General features: G+C 58.6%; 1 protein-coding gene across 1 annotated transcript in view; it reads left to right on the forward strand.

Annotated features, from left to right (window-relative positions):
• Positions 1–2,839: 2,839 nt before the first annotated feature.
• The window catches only part of SHANK3 (SH3 and multiple ankyrin repeat domains 3), a 373,777-nt gene continuing 355,248 nt past the window's right edge, over positions 2,840–21,368 (forward strand). Inside the window, exons 1-2 of the mRNA XM_075140908.1 lie at positions 2,840–2,887; positions 10,977–11,297. Of these exons, the coding sequence (XP_074997009.1) occupies positions 2,840–2,887; positions 10,977–11,297 (369 nt within the window). The remainder of the gene's footprint in view (positions 2,888–10,976; positions 11,298–21,368) is intronic.

Raw genomic sequence — 21,368 nt, forward strand, 5'->3', positions numbered from 1 at the left:
TCCTGTGAGGTGCCCTCACGGCATGCGGAGCCCATGGATCCCAGCTGCATCACAGGGGAATAGGTCCTGCAAGCTTCAGAGTCTTCAGCCAACTCTGCCTTTCTCCAGATTCTGTTCCTTCCTTCAACCAGATGCACCCTGAGGTGGGGTCCTGTGGGGGTAGGCTGGGGTGCTGCCCATGGGCCTGACTCCAAGCGTGTGCCTCAGAGGGAAGGGTGAGGGCAGCCTGGGAGGAAGGACCGTGGTCACTGATGCTTCGCTGGGAACCGGGACAGATACGGGGGGGGACCGTGGGGTAGGAAGCAACAGGGACTTGCCCCATGTCTGATGGAGAAGAGCTTTGGGAGAACTAAGGCATGGGTCAGTCGGAGAGGGAAAGGGGATGTCTGGGAAGTGGTTCTCCACTCTGGATTTGTACTGGAGTGAGCCCAAGCTGGGAGGCTCGAGGGACTGTCCTCAGGTGGCCAGGGCAGCTGCTTGCATCTTGCTGCTGCTGCGGGAGCCTGGAGCCCCTCACAGAGATGTTCTCCCTGGGGGGCAGTCAAGGATGCACAGAGCTGGGATGCTACATACTCAAAATTGCCTAAGAGTTAACTGTTCCTGTGCAAGACCAGGAGCTGGCTGGCTCAAAGGAGGTGGGGAAGCAGCCCGAGTGCAAGCAGCAGACCCCAGGGAGGTGGATTTAAGAGGCCACATGTATGGCCAGGGCTGTGTGTGCAGTCTGATAGGGCTGGGTTACAGACCTTCCACCCCAGCCCATCATTCCTGCTCCTCTGTCATTGTTCATCGCCACTTCTGCTTTACAGGAACAGCTAGAGCTGTGAGCTGCTCCTGCTAAAAGCCATCAGGACAAAATGGGCTTGGTTTTAACCTGGGCCAGCTCCCTGGGCCACCTGGCAGTGTGGGCTGCCTGTGTGTCTGCATGTCCAGCCCAGGGGTGGAAGTGAGTGCACAGGGATGGGGACAAGGACCAAACCACTGTGTCCAACATTGCCACTGAAATGCCTGTGTGGTGCCGCCTCAGCGTGCACGTGCTGTCCTGCCCGCCAGGCCACTGTCCTACCTGCCCAGCTTGCCAAGGGAAGGGGGTATGTGGCCAGGCAGCAGGCGGGGATGAGCCTGGCAGTGGCTGTGTTGCCCCAAGCCACACTCAGGGCTGTGTGGCCAGTGCCTGGCAACGGATAGCACTGTACCCCATGTGGGGACCGCAGGGACAGAGAGAGGGTTTACTGGCCTGTGCTCCTTCCTTCTGGCTGGGACCAGCCAGTGGGTACTGCTCCTCCACCACGGGGGCTGGGGGTCCTGGCTGGGTCTGCTGGCTCCTGCTCTGCCCTGCGCAGGCTGGCAGGGAGCTCTGCTGCCCATCAGGCCACCTCTGAAGGGTCTGGCTCCTTCCCGCAAGGGGTGCAGTCCTGCGTCCCCCAGGGGGTAATGGGGTAGGGACGGGGCAGGCAGTGCAGCCGTGTCCTGGAGCTGGGGACGCACAACCCTGTGGGAGGTAGACAGCCGGGAGTCCGTGCAGGGCTGTGATCTGCAGGAAGCATACATGTTTTGGGCCAGGGATTACCACCATCTGTCCTGTTGACCTAAAGAGTCGGCTGCAGCTGGGACAGTGGCAGCAGTGAGCAGAAAGCCTTTGCTTTGGCTGAGTAGGGCTGCCGCGGGGCCAGGCCCCGGGGGGAATCGGCTTCTGTGGTTTTGCGGTGTTGCGCTTGCCGGTGGCCAAGCACTGGGTTCCTCTCCTGCAGCAGTGCACAGCGGACATAGGCAGGCAGTAAGGGGCTGTGGGACAATTATTAAGGACAATTCTTGGGAACCCCTGTGCCAAAGACTATTGCCTCAGAACTCTGCAGACAGGATCCCCTACAAATCCCTGCCAGCCATGCACTGCAGCTGCCTCCACGTGTGCATGTGTTGGGGGAGTTCAAGGGTGCCCCTGCCTCTTTGCTGGGCACTCAGAGACACAGGTGAGCCCTGGTGTTCCCAGGCCTGTCCTGCACGGGCATAAGATGCTGCTCCTTATCCCACTGCCCCTCACTGGGGTCAGCACTGCTCTGCTGTCACCCCAGGAAAGCCAAGTGCTGGTGCAGCAGGTTTGCTCACAAGAGCGGTGCGTTGCGGGACTTGCTCTTTAATCAACTGCACATCCCCAGTGACCCACTAACCCTGGCAAATGGAGAGAGGGGAAATCAATTGGCAGGAGAATTACCCATCAGACCCTATAGGACACTGCGGCTACATGCAGGCCGATCAATGAGCACTGCTCCCTCTCCCGCTCCTTGTTAGCTCTGTGCATCCTGACACTCAGTCTGGGGCCACAGTAAGCACAGTCCTATGCCTGCCCCTGGCTCTGCCCTGGCAGTTCTGGAGGACACGGGCAGCGGTGGCAAAGGACAAGGTTGGGCTGGTACAGACTGCTTTGTGCTGCCTGTCACGTGGGGCTGGGACGGAGCCATGGCAAACAGCAGGGCCAACTGACCTGCTTGTGCCCAGATAAGCAATGAGGACAGCTCCAGCGTCGTGGAGCCCTGGCTTTGGGCACGGCCCTGCCTGGCAGCCCCGGGCACGGAGCTGGCAGGATACCAAAGACCAGCTCTGATTCGGTGGGAAGGTGGCCCATGGGAGCCCCAGACTCCCGACACCCCGCGCAGGCCACTGAGCTCAGGCCCCGTGGTGGGCAGAGCAGCACAGTCCCTCCCGCTCCCCATCCCCCCCGTGGAGGCCACTGTGCCTTCTACAGTGCCTGCAACCATCGACCGTGCATTCCAGCTGCAGCCGCAGCCGCTCCTGGTAAATCAGTAACGTCTGGCCTGTGCGAGAGGACGACTCTGCTTGTACCATGGGCATTGCCAGCCAAGCGAAAGCGGACGCTCCCCGATCCTTTGAGGTGAGGGCTTGACTCCCTGCAGCGGTGCGGGAGGGCTGGGGGCTCTGGGCAGGGCTGTTAAACATGACCCAGGGCTCCCCTCCTGGGAGGACTCGGGGTTGAAGAGGACCTTGCACAGCACCTGCACGCAGAGCCAGGGCCAGGCTCGGTGCCGTTGTAGGAGTGGAGCCTGGGGTGCCATGGGAGCTGCTGGAGCAGGCGTTGGGTCCAGTCTCTGGAGGGGCAAGCGTTGCCTAGGGCTCCGCGTCTGTGTCTGCAGGGTCTGGCAGGGCAGGAGTGATGCTGGTGCAGGTGGGTGGATGTGCTGCCTTGTACCCGGTGCAGCTGCCTGGGTGCTGATCTGGAGTAAGTCAGGTGAAGTTTGTCCTAGTCGGTCCTTTCACTAGCAGCGAGGCAGAGGCGGTACCCCAACAGCTTGTCCTGCCACAACCACAACAGCTCCAGCACGTGGGGCCATTCCCAGTGATCCCAGTAGCGATAGCCCTGTGTGCTGCTCTCTACACCCACCCTGGCAGCGAGACCCCAGCAGGATGCCGGATCTCCCCTCGGCCCCCACTTGTGATGCTGCTGTATCCACCCACAACCCCGGTGCGGCGCGAGGAGCCCTGCAGTACAGGGACCTGGTGCAGCTTGTGCCCTGCCAGCGTGCAGCTGTGGGGGAGAGCTGGGGTGGGTGTTCTTCTCCCACACATCAGCATGACCCAAGTACCTGGTCCCCGCCGAGTTGACGGTGCACTAGCTGTCGCTCCCTGCCATTTCTCCCAGGAAAGCAGCACTTGTGCTAGAGAGCAGCTGCCTGCAGCCTCCTGTACCATGCCCGAAGTGCCAGCCCTTGCTGTGCAGGCGCACCTGGGGATGTGGTGAGCCAGCTGCTCCCATGCTTGTGCGTCTTGGGAGACCCTGTTCCTCAAAGGGCCAGGCCTTTCAGGAGTCACTGGGCATGTGAGTGGAGAGGTGAAGCCCGAGGCAGTGCACCAGCAGGCTCGCTGTGTGTGGGAAAGCAGGTGCTGGAAAGGGAGGGAATTTAACCCTGATTCAGGCAGGGAAAACTGCCAGTCCCAGGCAGGCTGCCTTGTCTGCTGTAGAAGACTGGTGCTTGGAGGTTTTTGCAAGACAGTGTGGCTGGGTGCAGGTTAACCCACTCAGGTCTTCGTTGGCACAATGCTTGGGTGGCCAACAGCCCCTGCAGAGGAAGATGCAGAAGGTGTGCCGTTCTGCTTTCCCCCCGTGCTGAGACTTGTAAGATCTCCCTTGATTCTGGAAAGATTGTTGCTGTTGAGGTGTTAGCTGTTATTGTCCTTGTTTCATTTCCAATGCTCCCTAGCAGACTGTTAGCATTCCGTGGGACTGCTCCTGGGGCGAGAGCTGATACCTGCCTGCGATGCGCACTCTGGGTGACAAGGGTTCTGAAGCCTGGAAAGGCACGAGCCATGCACAGGACTCCTTTGGAAGTGCGCTATTTTGTGTCCTTAAGTATGAATTCAACCTGCGACTGGTCCCTGTGACCGGGGCCCCTCCTGAGTCTGTCAGTCCCTCCAAGTGTGTCCCTGGGGGAAGGGGTCTGGCACGCAAGAGGAGATCACGTAAGTGGCACTTGTTTAGCCTGCAAAGTGAAGTCTGAGTGTGGATCTAATTGCTGCCTGTGATATGTATATAAATACTTACATAAACAAAGGAGAAGAGCTGCACAGGCTAACAGACAATGCTGACGCAAGAGTAGGATAAACTAGCCGTGAATGTGTGGGCTAGAAATTAGGCCATTTCTAACCATCACAGCAAAGAAGAGTCTGAAACAGCTTTCCAGGAAGAGGAGAGAGAGTGAGAGAAGACCTGGAGGAAGGAGTTTGATGAGAGGATTTCAGACGTGGCAGCTGAAGGATGGAAAGAGCAACCTCCCACTCTCCCACAGCCCAGCGCCGGCCGGCTCTGGCTCTGCACAGCGCTGGGCTCTCACCCCAAGCTGAAGGACCTGGTGCCAATGCTGACAACAGCCACAGGTCTTTGCAACCCTCTCTGGGCTCCCTTTGGCTACACCAGCCCAGTCTTCACCCTGCCACAGGATGGAGTGGCAGCACCTTCCCTCCTCCCCGGGGAGGTGCCAGCTTACCCTGTCAGGAGCAGTTCCAGCTGGCACCCCTGCGGGGGAGCACCTTGGTTTCTTTTTCCTGCTCTTATCATGCCCTGGGGCTGGTTGTCTTCTTCAGATCTTACCTGTTGGACCTTTCTAGGTCCCACCACTGCAGTGCTAGCACTGCACATTTTCCAGGATTCTCCCAGCCGGATGCCTTCGCTCCAGAGAAGAGTAATTCAGTAATACACTGAGTGACGGCTGTGGTTCTGCATTATCTCTAACCCAGGGGGGACCTGGAGCCCTGATGGAGAACTGTGAAGATGCCAGAGCAGTGTTCAGCAGCGTAGCATGGGATGGTCCCCATGGGATGGCTGCCCTTGACAGAGAGATTTGTGAGAGACAGCAGGGAAGGTGGCTTAGACTCTGTAATACCGGGGATGGTGGAGAGTGGGAAAATCCAAATAAACTGCTCTGCTCTGGGTTTCTACTTACTGGTGGCATGTGCAGGCAGCTCTACTAGACTAGTGAGGCGTGACTTTCTTTGATGGAAGCATTACTGATTTGTTCCTGTCACTATAAAATCTTCTTAAAAGATTTTATAACTCTCTCTGATGATTTTTCATCCATTTTTCCTGGTGTTAGAATAAGACTCATTGGATTATAATTTCTAAGATACTAAACTTGTATCTTTTTTCAAGATAAGTGATTTTTTTCCTCAGCAGAGAAGTTGATTTAATAAGAGAAAATGAATGTGAATGACTCTGCGAGTCTGTAATGGAGTTCGGGGGTGGGGGTGGCCAGTGCATTTTTCCAACCATTCACATTTGTGTCTTAAACATTATTGGGAACTAATGAGGTACCAGAAGATTGGGAAAAAAAGCAAGAATAATCCTGACAATTACCATCTGGAGCATTTAATTTCTCCTCCTAGTGAAATAACAAGACAGAAAAAAAGGAAAGAAATAAAATCAATGAACGGCAATAGTTGAACAGAACTACAGGCAGCAGACCGCAGGCACAGGCTCAGATGGGTGCCACTGCCAGGCTGGGCAGGGGGAGATTTGCCCCTGAGAGGCCGTGAGCCGGAGCCACTTCTGCCTGCAGGGACACCCTGGTTGCAGGACTGATTTAGGGGGTAAATCCTGGCCTGCTCGGTTTGTTGCTGCAGGGTGGTATCTGAGGGTGGCTGGAGCTGTGCTGGCTGAGGCAGCACAAAGCGACATTGTGGCATTGCTCTCGCTTGACTCCCTGTGTGGCGGTGTGTCAGAAGGAGAAAGGCAGCGGGTGGGAACCAGGCCCCTCTGCGGCAGCGCACATTCAGAGGAAAGCTGTAGCATTTGGGGGGTCTTGTGCAGAACGGTCACTTGTGCTGTCAGTGAGACATGCCCCTGCCTGCTTGGCACGGGCATGGCTCCGGAGAGGTGATGGGCAGAGCTTGGGATCCTTCTCCAATGTCTTTGGGCAGATGGGTCTGCATCCAAAGGATCCCTCTGTATTGGCTCCAGGCTTCCTGCAGCTCATGGGTCCTTGCCAGCTCCATGAAGGTGCAGGTATATGCACATGCCCCAGCTGCAGGAGGTCTTCCTGCTCTGCTGCTTGCAAGGGCATACACAAGTGTGCATTGCTGTTGTCCCATCTGTTCCAGAGTCTGCCCGCCTCTGTGTGGATGCATGCCCACGGGACGCGGTCAGACCACGTGTCGCTTGTATTTCTGATGATTTATCTCCTTACTACATGCATTTTTCCAAGCAGAACTTTGTGTTCCTCCTGCTCTTGTTTCTAATCTCTTTAGGGCCTTTTCACTTGCCTACTCCCAGTTTCACACCACATTTCATTAAGGTGTTGTTTGATCCCTTCTTCCAAGTCACTTATGAAAATAAGGCCCAGTCCCAGTCCTCACCCCAAGCCCATGGCAGTAGCTGGACAGCAGTGGTGACAGCTCGTTTTGCGTCCAGCCTTCGGCTACTTTCAGGCCTGACGGAGAGGCAGGCGGAGCCCGTCTCCCACGCTGCCATGTCTGGCGAGGCTCTGCCCGTCCCACGGCAGCTGCCAGCCTCGGGGAGCAATCCCAGGCCAGGGACTTCTGACACGGGCCCTTCGTTGGCCCATCTCCCGGCCTGGCCGGGTGGCTGGCATGTGCACAGCATCCTCCGTACTGACCCGGCTTCCCTCAGCCCCGCTTCTTCCGCGGGGCATCAGCTGTCAAGATTGGACACCATGGGCTCTCAGGGTCGTGCGTGGGTTGTGATGGGTCCTGCCAAGGGTCTGCGCCGTCCCTGTCCTGCCCTCAGCCCCTCGCTGCAGGGTGCTGGGCACTCCTCAGGGCCCAGCTGCACGCTGTGCCTCCTGGTCTTGCAGTATCTCAGTGCGCGTGCAAGGATGGGCCAGCGTCCCTGAACGCTGTGGCACCCTCGCCTCTCCCCCGGGACCCGGGCACGCTGCTGGTGGCAGGCTGGGAGAGGCCTTCTGGACCCGCGCGCGCATGGCTGCAGGTTTCATGGCTTGGAGCACAAGTCTTATGAGGAGCAGCTGAGGGAACTGGGGGTGTTCAGCCTGGAGAAGAGGAGGCTGAGGGGAGACCTCATTGCGCTCTACAGCTCCCTGAAAGGAGGTTGTAGTGGGGTGGGGGTTGGTCTCTTCTCCCAAGTAACAGCGATAGGACGAGAGGAAATGGCCTCAAGTTGCGCCAAGGGAGGTTTAGACTGGACATTAGGAGAAATTTCTTTACCGAAAGAGTGATCAGGCCTTGGAACAGGCTGCCCAGGGAAGTGGTTGAGTCCCCATCCCTGGAGGTATTTAAAAGACGTGTAGATGCGGCGCTTAGGGACATGGTGTAGTGGGCATGGGGGGGTTGGGTTGACGGTTGGACTTAGAGGTCTTTTCCAACCTTAATAATTTTATGATTCTATGATTCTATTCTATGATTCTTCTCTCGGCCTTGAGTTGTTCGGTGTGACTCTGCCATGTGCAGGCCTCGGCTGCTGGCTTCCCAGTTCAGACTTTCTGTGCTCCCCTCTCAGGCCCTTTGTTTGACAGGTATTTTTGCCATCTCCTTTCCTGACCTCTCTTACTCCTTTGTCTTTTGTGCTGTGAGAGACCTTGGCCGGCAGCTCCTTCTCGGCTGTTTGTGACTCATGGTCATTGCATCCACTTCTTCCCCTCACCAGCCCCACCTCGTCCCTGGTGTCCCTGACGCAAAGCCGCAGAGCCCAGCCTGTTCCCTGCAGCCCTCGCTTTTGCCAGGTGGCCTTTTCTGCTTCAAAGCCTGCATCCCTTCGCCTGAGACCTGTGAGCTGTTCGGCCCCAGCACGTGTTCTGCGGAGCTGCAATTCTGATGCACCTCTACCTGGGGCCTGGACAAACGCCAGATGGGGTACGCTGTGTGCTCCGTGGAGCAGGAGGCTTCCCAACGCCACTGGTCTCGTCTTCTGTTGCCACAGTGCCATGCTAGGGAGCTGTTCTCAGACCCCAGGGAGACACAGCAGGAGAGCTGCTGTGGGACAGGCACCCTGGAAAGGCATGGGTTTGGCTTTCTTTGCTGCTGGGCAAGAAAGTTTACTCATACCTTAAAAAGGGACTAGTTGGGGATGATTGAAACTGTCATGGCACTGTGTCCTCCTTCTGGGCACTAAGGCTTGACCCATGCCAGGGTGGCACTGAGGGACCAGGGGCGATGGAAGTCCAAGGTGCAGGGGGAGCTGTAGACTCCCTGGTCCTTGCATCTGAAGCAGCAGCAGACAGATAGGACCTGCGGCTCTCCAGCGCAGGGCTGCACGTGTGGATCGAAGGAAAGGAGGAGCCCAGAGACTGGCCCGTTGCTCCTGGGCTGATCTCATTGTTTGTCACGATCAAGCCATGATTTCCGTTCTGGAGCTAGTGCCACGGTGTTGCAGTGCTCCTGCTGCAGGACCCGTTAGACTCCCCCTGTGACCCCGACCTTCCAGGTCTGTGGATGCAGCCTTCTCTGCCTGTCTTGCCTATTCTGCCAGTGCAAGGCATTTGCAGCAGATGCTGCTCCAGCTGGGAGAGTTGCTTCGGGCCGGCCAGCCTGGCAGAGTCAGGCTCTCACTGATGCCTGCTTTGTGCAGTCCTGTGGCCTCAGAGTGGGAGGGCCGAAGGAAGAGCCATTAGTCATTTCCTGGACAGATCCAGGCCATACCGTAAATCTCTCCAGCTCTCCATGGTTTGGGGGCTATTTCTGTTTGAGGATTGTCACGTAGATTAAAGCCTTGAATCCCAGCCAGTGATGGACCGGACACAGTCCCATGCACAGTCCTGAAGGGCTCAGCCCAGCATCCCATCTGCTCTTGGCAGGGCAGTCGCTGGCCTGTCCCTGCCTGTGAGCAAGGGCTTGACCTGCAGGGCAGGCAGGGTCCTCCTGGCTTTAATTAGCCCTCACTGGTGGGGGGACTGGCAGAAATAGCGGCCCGTGGTGGCGGCTGCTTGTGCTGTTCTATGCTGGAGCTAACGGTAGCTGCGCCTGCCACCACTCCAGTGTGTGCGCACGTGGCTTCTCTGACTGAGACAGGTCTCTGGGGTGGAATCGCAGGTCAGCCGTCCTCCCACTCCCAAAACTTTGGCACAAGGGCACTGCTGCATCCTGTTGTCCAAGTATGAGCCGGTTCGGGAAACCCCTGGCAAACAGCCCCAGCTCCTCGCCTGATGGGCCGGTGGAGGTGCTGCTGGAGCCTGCAGCCCAGGGGCCAGTCCGGCTGTTTGCGGGTGTGCACAGACACGCGCTGGGTGGTGAATGCCTCCGAGCAGGGCTATCGGGGACCTCACAGTGGGCAGCACTCCAGCAAGTGCAGGATGAACAGTTTACAGGGCGAGAACCAAGACCTTTCCCTTTAAAACCCAGAGACAGGCAGGGTGCTGAGCCCTCCCCCGAGTCACACCTGCTTGTCCTGCTGATGTCCAGCCTCCTTCATAAGTCCCCCCTGGCAGATGGGGAAGGAGCCAGGCACGCCCTCCAGATATGCTGGTGCAGATGTGGAGATGGAGGATCATGGTTGCAGATGGGGGACAGGGCCGCTGAGACGAACTACAGGCATTGGTGGTGGTGTGGAGAAAAGACGGCTAATCAAAGGAGCAGAGCAGGCCCCAGAAGCTGGGACAACCCGTCCTCTGCCCCAGGGCGCTGTGTCCAGACCATCTGTGCTGGCTCTGCTGTGTGCACTGCGCTCTGAGCCCTCCCTGGATGAGCAGAGGCTCTGGGTGTCCATGCGCCTGGGATGGGGTAAACCTGGGGCAGGTCCATGCTTTGCTGCCAGGATGAGGAAGGGTCCCTTCTGGGTGGCTGGTGGGAGTCACTGCAATGGGGGCTGTGCCCACTGTGGGGGCCAGGGAGGGCATGCAGTGGCAGCTGGCCCTTGCAGGGGCCAGGGGGCACTTGTGGGGATCCCTGCATGGTGTGGGGCTTCTTGGTGAGGTCCCTGACATGGGGATTCCCATGTAGGGTGGGGGTTGTCCTCTGCAGGCCCTAAACACGAGGATCCCTGTGTGGGGGGGTGTCCCCACAGGGTCCCTGCCATGTGGAACCCTGTGGGGGTGCCTCTGTGAGATTCCTGCATGGTTGGTTGGAGGTTCCAGGGTGAGTGCCCTGAGATGGGGATCTCTGTGTGGGGCAGTCAGGGGTCCTGTACGAGGTCAATGTGGGGGTGGCCTGGGTGTAGTGTGGGGTCCACCAGGTCCCTGTCGGAAATCCCCACCAGGTCGCCGAGTGGAGGATGAGCATGCACCGCTGGGTCCCTGCCAGTGCTGGGGTCCCCCCTGTGGGGTCCCTGCAGCGATGCCCGTGTGCAGTGTGGGGGTCCTCTCCCGGGCACCTGCCGGGGGATGGTCCCTGCTGGGGAGGGAGGTCCCGCGGGGTCCCTGCAGGGATGCCCGTGTGCAGTGTGGGGGTCCTCCGCCGGGCCCCTCCCGGAGGATGGTCCCTGCTGGGGTCCCCCCGCGGGGTCCCAGCCGGGGTCCCCCCGCGGGTCGCGGCGGCCGCGCTCACCGGCTCTCCTCACCCCGCAGGGCCCCCGGGCGGGCTGTGAGCGCGGCCCCCGGTGCCGGTGCCGGCCGCCCCGCCGCGCCGCACGGAGCATGCCTCTGAGCCCCGCCGGCAGCAAACATGAGAGCCCGGAGTCGCCGCCGCCAGAGCCGCCGCCGCCGCCGGAGCGACAGCCCCGCGCCGCCGGGGAGCCGGGCGCCGGCCTGCGGGAGGAGACGCGGCTCGACCCGGCCCGGGGCCCCAGCGGGCCCCGCTCCCCCAAGCTGGCGGCCCCGGCGCGCATGGAGGAGCCCGCGCCCGGCGCCATCGTCGTCCGCATCGGCATCCCCGACCTCCAGCAGACGGTGAGTGCCCGCCCCAGCCCCGGCCCCGGCCCCGACCCCGACCGGCCCCGACCCGGCCCCGGCCCCGCTCCGCGACAGCTGCCGTCCCGACATCACCCGGCAAACTTCGCATCGCCGCGGCCAGGGTGGACGGCCGGCCACGGGCCCCGCAGGACGGCTCCCCGCTGCCCCGCTCGCCGGTGCCCCGGCTCCCCATTGCCCTGCTCCCCATTGCCCCGCTCCCCGGCTTCCCGCTCCCCGGTGCTCCGGCTCCCCATTGCCCCGCTCCCCATTGTCCCGGCTCCCCATTGCCGCGCTCCCCATTGCCCCGCTCCCCGGTGCCCCGGCTCCCCATTGCCCTGCTCCCTATTGCCCCGGCTCCCCATTGCCCCGTTCCCCATTGCCGCGCTCCCCGGGGCCCCGGCTCCCCATTGCTCCGCTCCTCATTGCCCTGCTCCCCGGCTCCCCGCTCTCCGCTGCCCCGGCTCCCCTTTTCTCCGCAGAGCACGGCGGCGATGCGGGCGGAGCGGGCCGGGCAGCCCCGGCTGCAGCGCTGTCTTTCCGGTGCGCAGCCCGGCCGGGGCGCTCCGGGGCCCCCGGTGCGGCGGCAGCCAGGGGCCGCTCCCGCCGCCGGGGCCCGCACCGGCCCGGGACCGAGCTGCACTCCGCCGCCTCCGCGAGCGCGGGGGACAGCGGGGCTGGGTGTGGGGAGCGGGCGCAGCTCAGGAGGCTCCAGCACCGGCATGGTACTGGCACCAGTACTGCTCCAGCACTGGCACCGCCGCCGGGATCGGCTCCGGCACCAGTACTGGCTGGGCCGGGCTGCGGGAGCTCGGAGCCGCAGCGCAGCGGTGGGAGCTGACGGCCGCCTGCTCGCTGGCGGTGTGGGCCGGTGAGAGCGGGCATGGTGTGCGGACAGCAGGGCGGCGCGGAGCCGGCTGTGGGTGTGCGTGGGCTGTGCTCGGATGCCGATGTGAGCGCAGCGGGTTCAAGGTGTCAGGCCCGGGTGCAGAACGGCAGGTTGCAGTGTGCGCTGGGTGCACCACTGCGCCGGATGGCGGTGCGGCGCGGTGTGGTGTGCCGGGCCACGGTGCCGGTGCCGCAGGCAGGACGTGCAGGTGTGACCTGCTGGGAGCCGAGGTGTGACACAGCAGGGCACGAGCATCATGGTGTGTCAGCTGGGGCAGCTGTGATGTGGGGCAGACCGTGTGGCACGGAGGAGCAGAGGGTGGCACAGCGGGTGGTTACCTGTGGGCACCGGTGTCTGTCAGGGCGCAGTGAGCCGTGGAGGGTGTGTTGTGGCTGTTACAGACGGAGGCAGTGCTGAGGGTCACCTGGGTTATTGGGTGCTTGAGGCGAGCGAGTGCTTGGAAACTGAGCTTGGTCAGTGCAGGGAGAAAGTTCACTGAAAGGCTGCGGTAACTGTGGCCCTAACGAAGAGTGCTCATTAGAGGTGGAGTGCTGGGAGCAGTGGCTTGCCTGGGGATGGATGGGCTGCAAGGCACAGGGAGAGTGTGCTTGGGGACGAGGCGTTGTGGGCAGGAGAGGGGGTGCCCCTTGGGGATGAGGAGTGGGGGGAGGTGAGGAGACAGAGAGACTTGGGGCGAGCAGAGCGTTGCTGGGGGTGACTAAAAGAAGTGAGAGCACTCCTCTTTGGTGGTGAAAGACTTCTGTTTTGGAGACTGGTGTGGGGGTCCTACTTGGTGACGGAGGCGTAGCGGCTGGGGCCAGAGAGCTTGCTAGAGGATGGTGGCACTGGGGCTGAGGGCCAAGCACTTGGGACTGAGGTGCTGGCACGCTCGCAGGCACAGCTCTGCAGGCTCAGCTGCCAAGTGCTGGGGAGCAGCAGAGGCAGGCAAGGCAGCACTGCCTTTGCTGTCGAAGAATCGGACAGATGCTCTGCTCTAGTGAGGACTGACCTTGTGCTGCAGGAAGGGCTTTACACCCTCTCGCTCCTGCCCCAGCCCCTGCTGGGGTTGTCAGCAAAGCCCTCAGAGACACGGTGTCTGCTCTTTCCCTTCACTGCTGTATTAGTCCTGGCACATCAGCTCCTCCTCCGCCATCCCTGTGCACACCTATCCCCGAGCTGATGCATAGACCTGCATCTCATCCTGCTCCAGCCCCTCACCCCAGATCCCTTTGTGTGATGCAGCATGGGGCAGGGTGCAAGGACTGTCAGTGAGGGTTCTTGCTCTGCACATTGCCGTCGTATCCGCCTTTCTGCTTTGCTGTTCTTTTGCACTGCTCCGCACCTCCGTTCCCAGTCTTAGTTTGTTTTGGGAGTGTGCGTGGGCATTGGAGGAAGCAGCGATGCTGGAGTCAGTGTGATGATGTGTTGTAACCCCCCACCCTCTTCCTCCTTGCAAGTCCTCCACTGCAGCCAGGGGATAGTCCCCGAGTCAGAGAGAAGCAGCTCAGCCTTGCCAGACCGAAGATCACCCGAGGCAGTGGAGGGAGTGGGGCACTTCATGCAAAGCATTTTTGCATGTATAAAGTAGGAATTTCCCTCCCAGATCTCCCTTCCCCAAGGGGCAGATGCATATCAGAGGGCTGAAGAGTAGAAATGTTTCCCTCCGTGGGCTGGGGGTGAGAGCCAGCAGAGTGGGAGCTCCTGGGGAGACCCGCGGGCTGCCTGGCTGCCCGGGGCTGGGGGCTAGGGGCGTTGCTCCCCTCAGACGGCCGAGTGAGGCTGGCAGGCAGCGCTTCGGGTGCCCGCAGAGGTGTGGTGGGGAGTGCTGGGGATGTGGAGCTGCGCTGCCGGGTGCAGATACGAGCACCACAGTGCTCGCATCCTGGCAAGTGTAGCCTGTGCACCGCCAGCCTGGTTGATGAACAGAGGAATTCACTGCAGTCGCAGCTCAGGGCTCTGGCTTCGCAGTGTGAGTAGCGGGAGCTCACGAGTTGTGCGCCGCGCTCGTGGAGGGGCAGGGCTGTCTGACCGGCCCTGTCTCTCCTGCCCGTCCCACGGGGCAGCGTGCTCTGGATTTCATGGCCTGCAGATGGGAGTCAGAGGCTGTGCGGTGGCACCTGCTCCCCTGGGCAGAGAGGCAGGATGAAAGATTTGGGTGCAGGCTCCCTGCAGAGCAGTTTGCCCTGGGGAGCCATGGGAGGCTGCGATGGCTGCTCTGTCAGATCCTCTGCTGCCCCGCGGGCTGGGCGAGGGGAGCCAGACACCCCGAGCTGCTCCCTGCATGGTACTCCCATGCTGTCACCAGCCCGCAGCTGTGCTCAGGCTGGTGTCAAGGGCATCCCTTTCTTTCAAACCAAGGCAGTGCCTGGAGAGGGCTGTTGCATTTATAGCTCAGGTGGGGGCTGACTTCCCAAATAGAAACTGCCTGTTTTGCAAACTCCTCTTCTGTGCTAGCTGAGGTACCTTCACTTAAATAAAGGGAGGCAGGAAAAACCCAGCTGGCTTAACAGTATGCATCCCTAAGAGCTGTATAGTGTCCTATGCCTGGCCCTGAACTTCCCTAGGCTCCTGTGCATTATCCCCATACATCAGCTCTCTGATCCGGGCACACACAGGACCCTGATGGCACCTGCAAGAGAGGCAGTCAAATGCCTGCCTTGTAATGGGACCAATACCAATCCTCACCTCTTCCTACTTGGCTTCTGACCTGGATGTGTCCAGAGGTTGAGTTGCTCTGAGTGATGGGGCACAAGCCTCGGGGATCATCCAAGAGAAGAGGCTTTCTTCCCTGCTTGCTCTAGGAAGAGCACAAACATAAGGAGAAGGGATGGGAACACAACAGAGACCGCTGGCCTCCACAGGACTGTGTGGTGCTGGCAAGGAGTTGGTGTGCCAAAGGGGTTTTGCTCACTGAACTCCAGCCCTAGCACAGTCTGAAGTGACCCCCCTACCCTCCTCCCATGGGTGCCTCTGGGGCTCTGGATCTGGCTTGGCAGTTGCAGCACATGGCTGATATGACACGGGCTTTGCTATAGCAAGCACTACTTTAAGATGGGGATTGTTTCTTTTGGGATCTTCAGGCACAGGGTGGACAGGTAGCTTTTCAGTAACAAGTCAGACTCCATTAGCTGCCAGAGTTTCAGAGATCAGGACTTCAGCTGGGCAAAGTTCAGTTTATTCAAGTTCATTCTTCTGTCAGGGTTGGAGCCTTCAGGTGGGTTTTTAGACGGTGAAGCAACTGACTTTTCAAGTCAAGTTTCCCAGCTCTCTTCGAGTTGTCTCCAAGCCTCTTTTAGGTTCCTTTGCTACTCTCCATCACTGTCTTTATTCAGCTGAAAGCCTTTGAATTCACTGTTAGTGGTTTCCATTGTTAGGAGCAAATCTCCACCCGAGGCTGTGATCTTGTCTCTGAAAAGGCAGTCTCTTCAGGCACATCACTGTTTACATCCTAATGATGGGCCAGCACTTTCAGGTTAAATAGTCTGAGCAACCTGCACCGACTCTTGAGCTCAGGGAAGAGAGGGTAAGCTGCCCTACACCCATACAAACAGCTTGAGAAATGGAACCTGGAGCGCAGGAGGAACAGGACACATCTCCTACTCTGCACAGACAGATGAGATGCAGAGAGGGAGGTGGAGATGGGACAGAAGGATGGGCCTGTCTTCAGTGCAGAAACTGGGGAGGGGTGTGCTTGGATGGGAAGGGATCACGTCTTAATTACCAAAAGGAGACTCCTTTTCTCGCAGTGCAGAAGTAGCTGGTGGCATTCACTGCGGTGAAGAGCTCTGCTGGGGACATAAACGGGCTATAAGCCCCTCAGACTACTGACCGACAGAGGTTGCAAATGGCCCTTCTTTCTGACAGGCAGAATTGTCCCAGGGAGTCACACGGTTCCCAAAGCCTATGGGCATGGGACAGCCTTGCAGGCGATGGGGGCCATGGACTGTCCTGGGCAGGGGCAGAGGCTAGGACTGTGGGAGAGGAGCAGTGCTTGGCAGGTGCTGGCACACGCTGCTCCTGTGCTGGGGAGTGCCTGGGACCTTGGTCAGGAGCCACACGGTGCCCTACAGCCTGAAGGGTTCTCTGTCCTGCATGGCCCCTGGCAGGCGACTCCACTACTTAGCTGAATATTTTTCATGGTGCCCAAAATTTGCTGTCCCCTATTCCCCTCTGTGAGCAATCTGTGTGGCAGCTGAGGCACTCAAGGCAAGTGTTTAGGGGAAGGAAGGTGCCACAAGAAGGGTATCTTTTGTTCCTTCAGTTTTGGGTCCTTGTCTCCTCTCCTCCCCTCCCTTCCCACTAGCAGTTTCTGAAGGACTCTAAGTAGCAGTGTCCCGTGTGTGTGGGGACTGAGCTCTTTGGGAAGTGCCTGGGCCTGCCCAGCCTGATGTGGGGTCCACCGTGATGGGACCCCGGTTCCTGCTCCTCCCACCTGGACTGTGGGTGCTGTGCTCCTGCAAGCAGGTTTTGGGGGACGATGGGTGCAAGGGGGGTGGCCGGTCTGCTGGGAGCCCCGAGGTGGAGTGAAGTCGCGGCAGGTCATGTTGGTGGCCTGGCAGGAGGAGGAAGGACAATTCGTGCTGTAGTGGAGGGGAAGAGTGATACTGAGAGCAAAGAGACCCTTTGAGGGGCAGATGCTAATTTGGGATGAGAAACAGAAAGCTGTTTGTGTGGGAGAGGCATGGAGCTGTGGATGGGTGCTGTGATGGTGCCGTTTGGGAGCGTCTGGGCTGCGCAGGGAAGTCGGGCGCACGAGGACGTTGACTGGGGGACTGTCCGTCTATGGGAGGCATGTAAGCATGGCTGGTTGGCGATGCCGGGAACGTGGGCTCTGCTCCTCAGCACTGGCAGAGTGGGCAGTGCCGAGAGGGAGCCGCCATCTCTTGTAGCGTCTGTTTGGGTGCAGCCCTGTGGTGACAGTCTCGGTGGTTTCAGGCCAGCTCATCGGTTCCCAAGCTGGCAGGATCACAGTCGGTAAGGTGGATTTGTGGCCCTGGAGAGAATTTGGTCTCATCTGCAAAGGGGATCATGCTGAAGCGTGGTCCATTAGCTGTGTCGCAGCCGGGAAAGCCCGAGTGATGCTGAAGGATCCGCATCCTGTGAAAGGATGTCCTGTGGTGTCCAGGCAGCGGGGCCTGACATGTCTTTCCTCTGCTGGCATCTGTCCCGCAGGAGGGCTCCTCCCCCACACAGGGCTTTGGTGATGAGTCGGGGACCGGCGAGGAAATGTCTCACGACCAAGGGCCTTGGAGGCATGGGACCACCCAGGTCTCTTTGTGAGAGGCTGTTTGAGGTCTCTGCTGAGGCCAGGGCCTCCCTTTGCTGCAGGATGGAGTTGCTCGTTTCCCTCTGTGGCTGCAGAAAAGGCTCTGCCTTCATCCCTCAGTCACCTGATACTTCAGGTTAATATTTTCTGGCTTGTTATCTCCTTAATGCAAATGAAAGAAGAGCCTGAAAACCAGTGCACAAAGCATTGATTTTTCTGTTAAGCCAAGGGAAATGAAGAAATAAATTTTCCTATTACAAAAGAGAGATGGGCAAAGTTTTCCTGAACTTCTGCTTAGCCAGGACTGATGGTGGGAAGGCAGGCTGCTAAGAGACGGTGTGGCATGCCATTCATTTGGGATTTGATTTGAATTCACTGTGCCGCAAGCCCATGAGTGCGGCTGCAGTCCATCCTGCAATCAGTACCAGTGCTGCGTCTCTGCAGCCCGGTGAGGCAGGGATGTGGTGGCCACGAGCCGTGGCCAAATGAGCTGCCCACCGACATTGGAGGCACAGGGACCGCACGCAGCTTCGCCTGCGGCTAGAGGGAAGGTGTGGTGTGGTCAGCGCAGGGCGAGTGGGGAGGGGGTTGTGGCGCCTTTGGCGCAGAGGGGTGCTGCAGAGGGGCCATGCGACAAAGGACACTGGTTCTGACCAGGCGGTTTGAAAAGGAGGGTTGTTTTTCTGTAAATAAAAGGCCCTTTCTATAAAACATGCTACCTGCTGCACTGTTTCCTCTCCCTAAAATAAAAGCAGAGAAAAGACAGGGGGATGTAGGAAATGCCAGTGGATACATCTCTTCTGAGCCAGGGCGTGCTAAAGGCTCTTGCTCTGCTGCTGTGTGCTCTGTCCCCTGGTGATTGCCCAGGACACAGAATGGGCTTTAACTATGAAAAGTATGGGAAGAGGCGCAGTCAGTTTCTCTGCGCTGGCTTGGCAGCTGCAGACGCTCGGCAGCCGTGTGAAGCAGCTGGGAGGGCCACTGCAGCACCGCGCTGGTGGGCACGGCAGCAGACCTGCCTGCAGCCCGCTCTGGCTTCCTGGGCAAGGTGCGGTCCCTCACACTAGCTGCTTTCCTGTAGCTACAGCGAGTTTTAATCTGCACAGCTGTGCGGATGCCACGTGCTAAGTAACATGGTGCTGACTGTGGACACCTCAGCAGACAGAAATGCAGAGCTCATGGAAGCAATTGATACGAAAAGGATGAATGAAACTCTTGTTAACATTTATTGTGGGTTAAAAATCTAATAGTAAAAATCGTAGTGAAGATCTGCTGGCATGTATGCTTTATATAAATTGCTGTCCCAAATCCATGTCGCTCCTGGGGTGGCTTCAGGAGTTGGCAGAACAGGAAAGGCTTCCTGGGGCTGTGGTGGCAGAGGCCTGGGGCAGCACTGTGCTCTGGGGCATCCTGGCTCCCTGCAGGACCCCCTGGCACCAGGGCTGATGTAGTTAACATGCAGACTTTCGGTAGATCTGCCCTATATACGCTATATGTTGATAGGAATCGACACAGGGGCCCACTCAGTTGCACAGAATCCTTCCTCACCATCAGCTGCTGCTGCACAGAAAAAGATGAGAGGCTGCTGTTGTATCAAAGGAGGAAGAAGAATCGTCTGGTCGGCGGTGTAGTCTTTGAGCAGCGGTGTGTGATGGTGTAATTAAGGACTGCATGGTGCTGAGCTCACGAGGGGGCAGAGCCAGCGTGCTCTGCATTCAGCAACTGCCTGCAGACAGCGTGGCTGGCAAGTGCCACTCTCCTCTCTGGCTCCAGGGATCATCTCCTGCAGGATCTAACACTTGCCGGGAAATCCCGGACACTCCTGGCTGCCCTCGTGTGTGTCAGCCTCTGCAGGGCTGAATTTGGGGAGTAACCCTGCTCGATGGGCTGTGCAAAACAGAGTGGGTGGGCAGGGGTGAGCAGTGTGCTGTGACCAAACAGGGCTGAGCAGACCCCCCTGTCAGCGAGTGGGGCTGCAGCCCAGGCTCTGGCGTGCTGGCGGCACGGGGAGCCCAAGCGTGTCGCGCGCCCACTGTCAGTGCTGTGCTAGCATTTCGCTCCACGCACCCATTCCGTACCATGGCGGTAGGGCAGGGAATTGGTTTGTTTTGGCAGCCTGGGCTCTGTAGCAACTCCCAAGATAGCAATTTATTTGGAGTTTGATAACCTGGGAGCCTCCCCTCCTCCTTTAACCCTGTTCTGCCTGAGCTGCTGGTGCACGCTGGTGCTGGCCCTGGCACAGGGAGGGAGTGTGAGCCTGGACAAAGGAAAGAGGAGGCCGATGTGCAAGGCCCTGAGAATTCTTCCTAATGCTGGTGGGGCTTCTCTGTCTCACCCGCCTGCTCCTGCATTCGGCCCATGGCTCCTTATTCTCCAGGAGGAGCCATTTCAGCTCAGCTTTTGGCTGTGCATTGCTCTGTGGGAGGGGGTGGTGGAGACCCAGGATAAAATTATCCAAAACACCCACAAGATTTATGAGATTATAGTCTGTTTTTTAAGGAGACAGAAACATGCCCAAGCTAAGATTTTTTCTCTGAAATAGTTATGAATTGTGGGTTTGTATCATTAAAACACGTTTGAAAACTGATTCCCAAAGCCTTGCGACAGGAGCGCTTTGGAAGCAAGTCGCAATCTTGTTTGGGGCCCGGTGGTAGGAAAAGGTGGCAATACAGAAATAATTTTAGGAGAGCGCAAAAATGTCTCCAGCGGTCATCAAAGTCCTCTCTGTCTGCAGTGTGTGCTGGCGCTGAAATCCTGCAAGGTGTCTGACCAAACCTGGGATATATCCCATGGGAAAACGCTTTCTGTAGCAGCTGGTGGGCAGCCCTGGCCGCCCTCCACGTGGCCAGGTGCCACCATGGTCGTAATTATGGAGCGGCAAGGCGCAGGTTTTCTATTTACTTTTTCACTGGAAGCAGGGAAAACTTGTTCCAAGGAATCACGACACAGCACATTGCATAAAAAATGTATACGTAGGGAGATAAGAGCCTCTTGCAAACGAGTGGTACTTAGGAAGCTGCTAACTATCAGAGAGCTGGAGCTTATTGAAATAGCTCGGAACGGTGGTGTACAGCTGATGAGACTTCCTTCCAGAGATTTCCAAGGGCTTTTCTTCTCCATTGCGTGCTGGCAACTCTTTTTCCTTTCCCTTTTAAATCATGTTAAAGCCAGACCGAGGAGCCGCTGTAGGTTAAAATAACATTTTTCCCCATTAACTTTAACCTGCAGCAGCTCTCTGCGCTGGGTCAGCGTGCACCGGCGGAGCCCAGGGAGGAGATGGGCCCCCTGCAGCAGCAGCAGCAGTCTGACATGTCCGTGAGCTGCCTCCTTCGTGGGGAACACAGACCTTTCTCCTCTTCTGGATTGCGTTCAGCTGGATCTGGTGTCAAATGGTGTCCACAGATGTTGCCTCTGGCAGAAATGGTGACTGCTCTTTCCTGCCCCGCGCAGAGCCAGCGCTGGCACTCGCGCTGCCCCGGGGCTGCAGCGCGGAGCTGGTGGTGTCTAGCTTTATTCCAGGTGTTTACACTGAGCGATACCAGGGATGTGTTGTGGGCTCCTGGTGGTGCGGATGGAGCCCGTGATTTAAATATACACCCACCCACATTTGCTATCACAAATCAGGAATAAAAAGCTCAAAATCATGTTCTTGCATTTTATCTTCTCCAAGGTAATTTTTAACTCAAGAAATGAAAAGCCTTGCTTTACCACAAAGGCCTTTCCCCAAGAGCCGAGGAGGACATCGCCCTGTGTCCCGAGGCCGCGCGGGAACATCACTCGCTGCGGCTTCCTTCAGGAGGAGGAAGACACGGGAGCCAGTCTGTGCAGCCGGCTGTTTTCTGTGCCCAGAGAGGGAAGGGAGCCCAACAGAAAAGAGAGGGGCGAGGAGAGCAGGGCTCACGCTGCAGCCCTGCCA

Source organism: Calonectris borealis, chromosome 1 (genome assembly GCF_964195595.1).
Source record: "Calonectris borealis chromosome 1, bCalBor7.hap1.2, whole genome shotgun sequence".
NCBI lineage: Eukaryota > Metazoa > Chordata > Aves > Procellariiformes > Procellariidae > Calonectris > Calonectris borealis.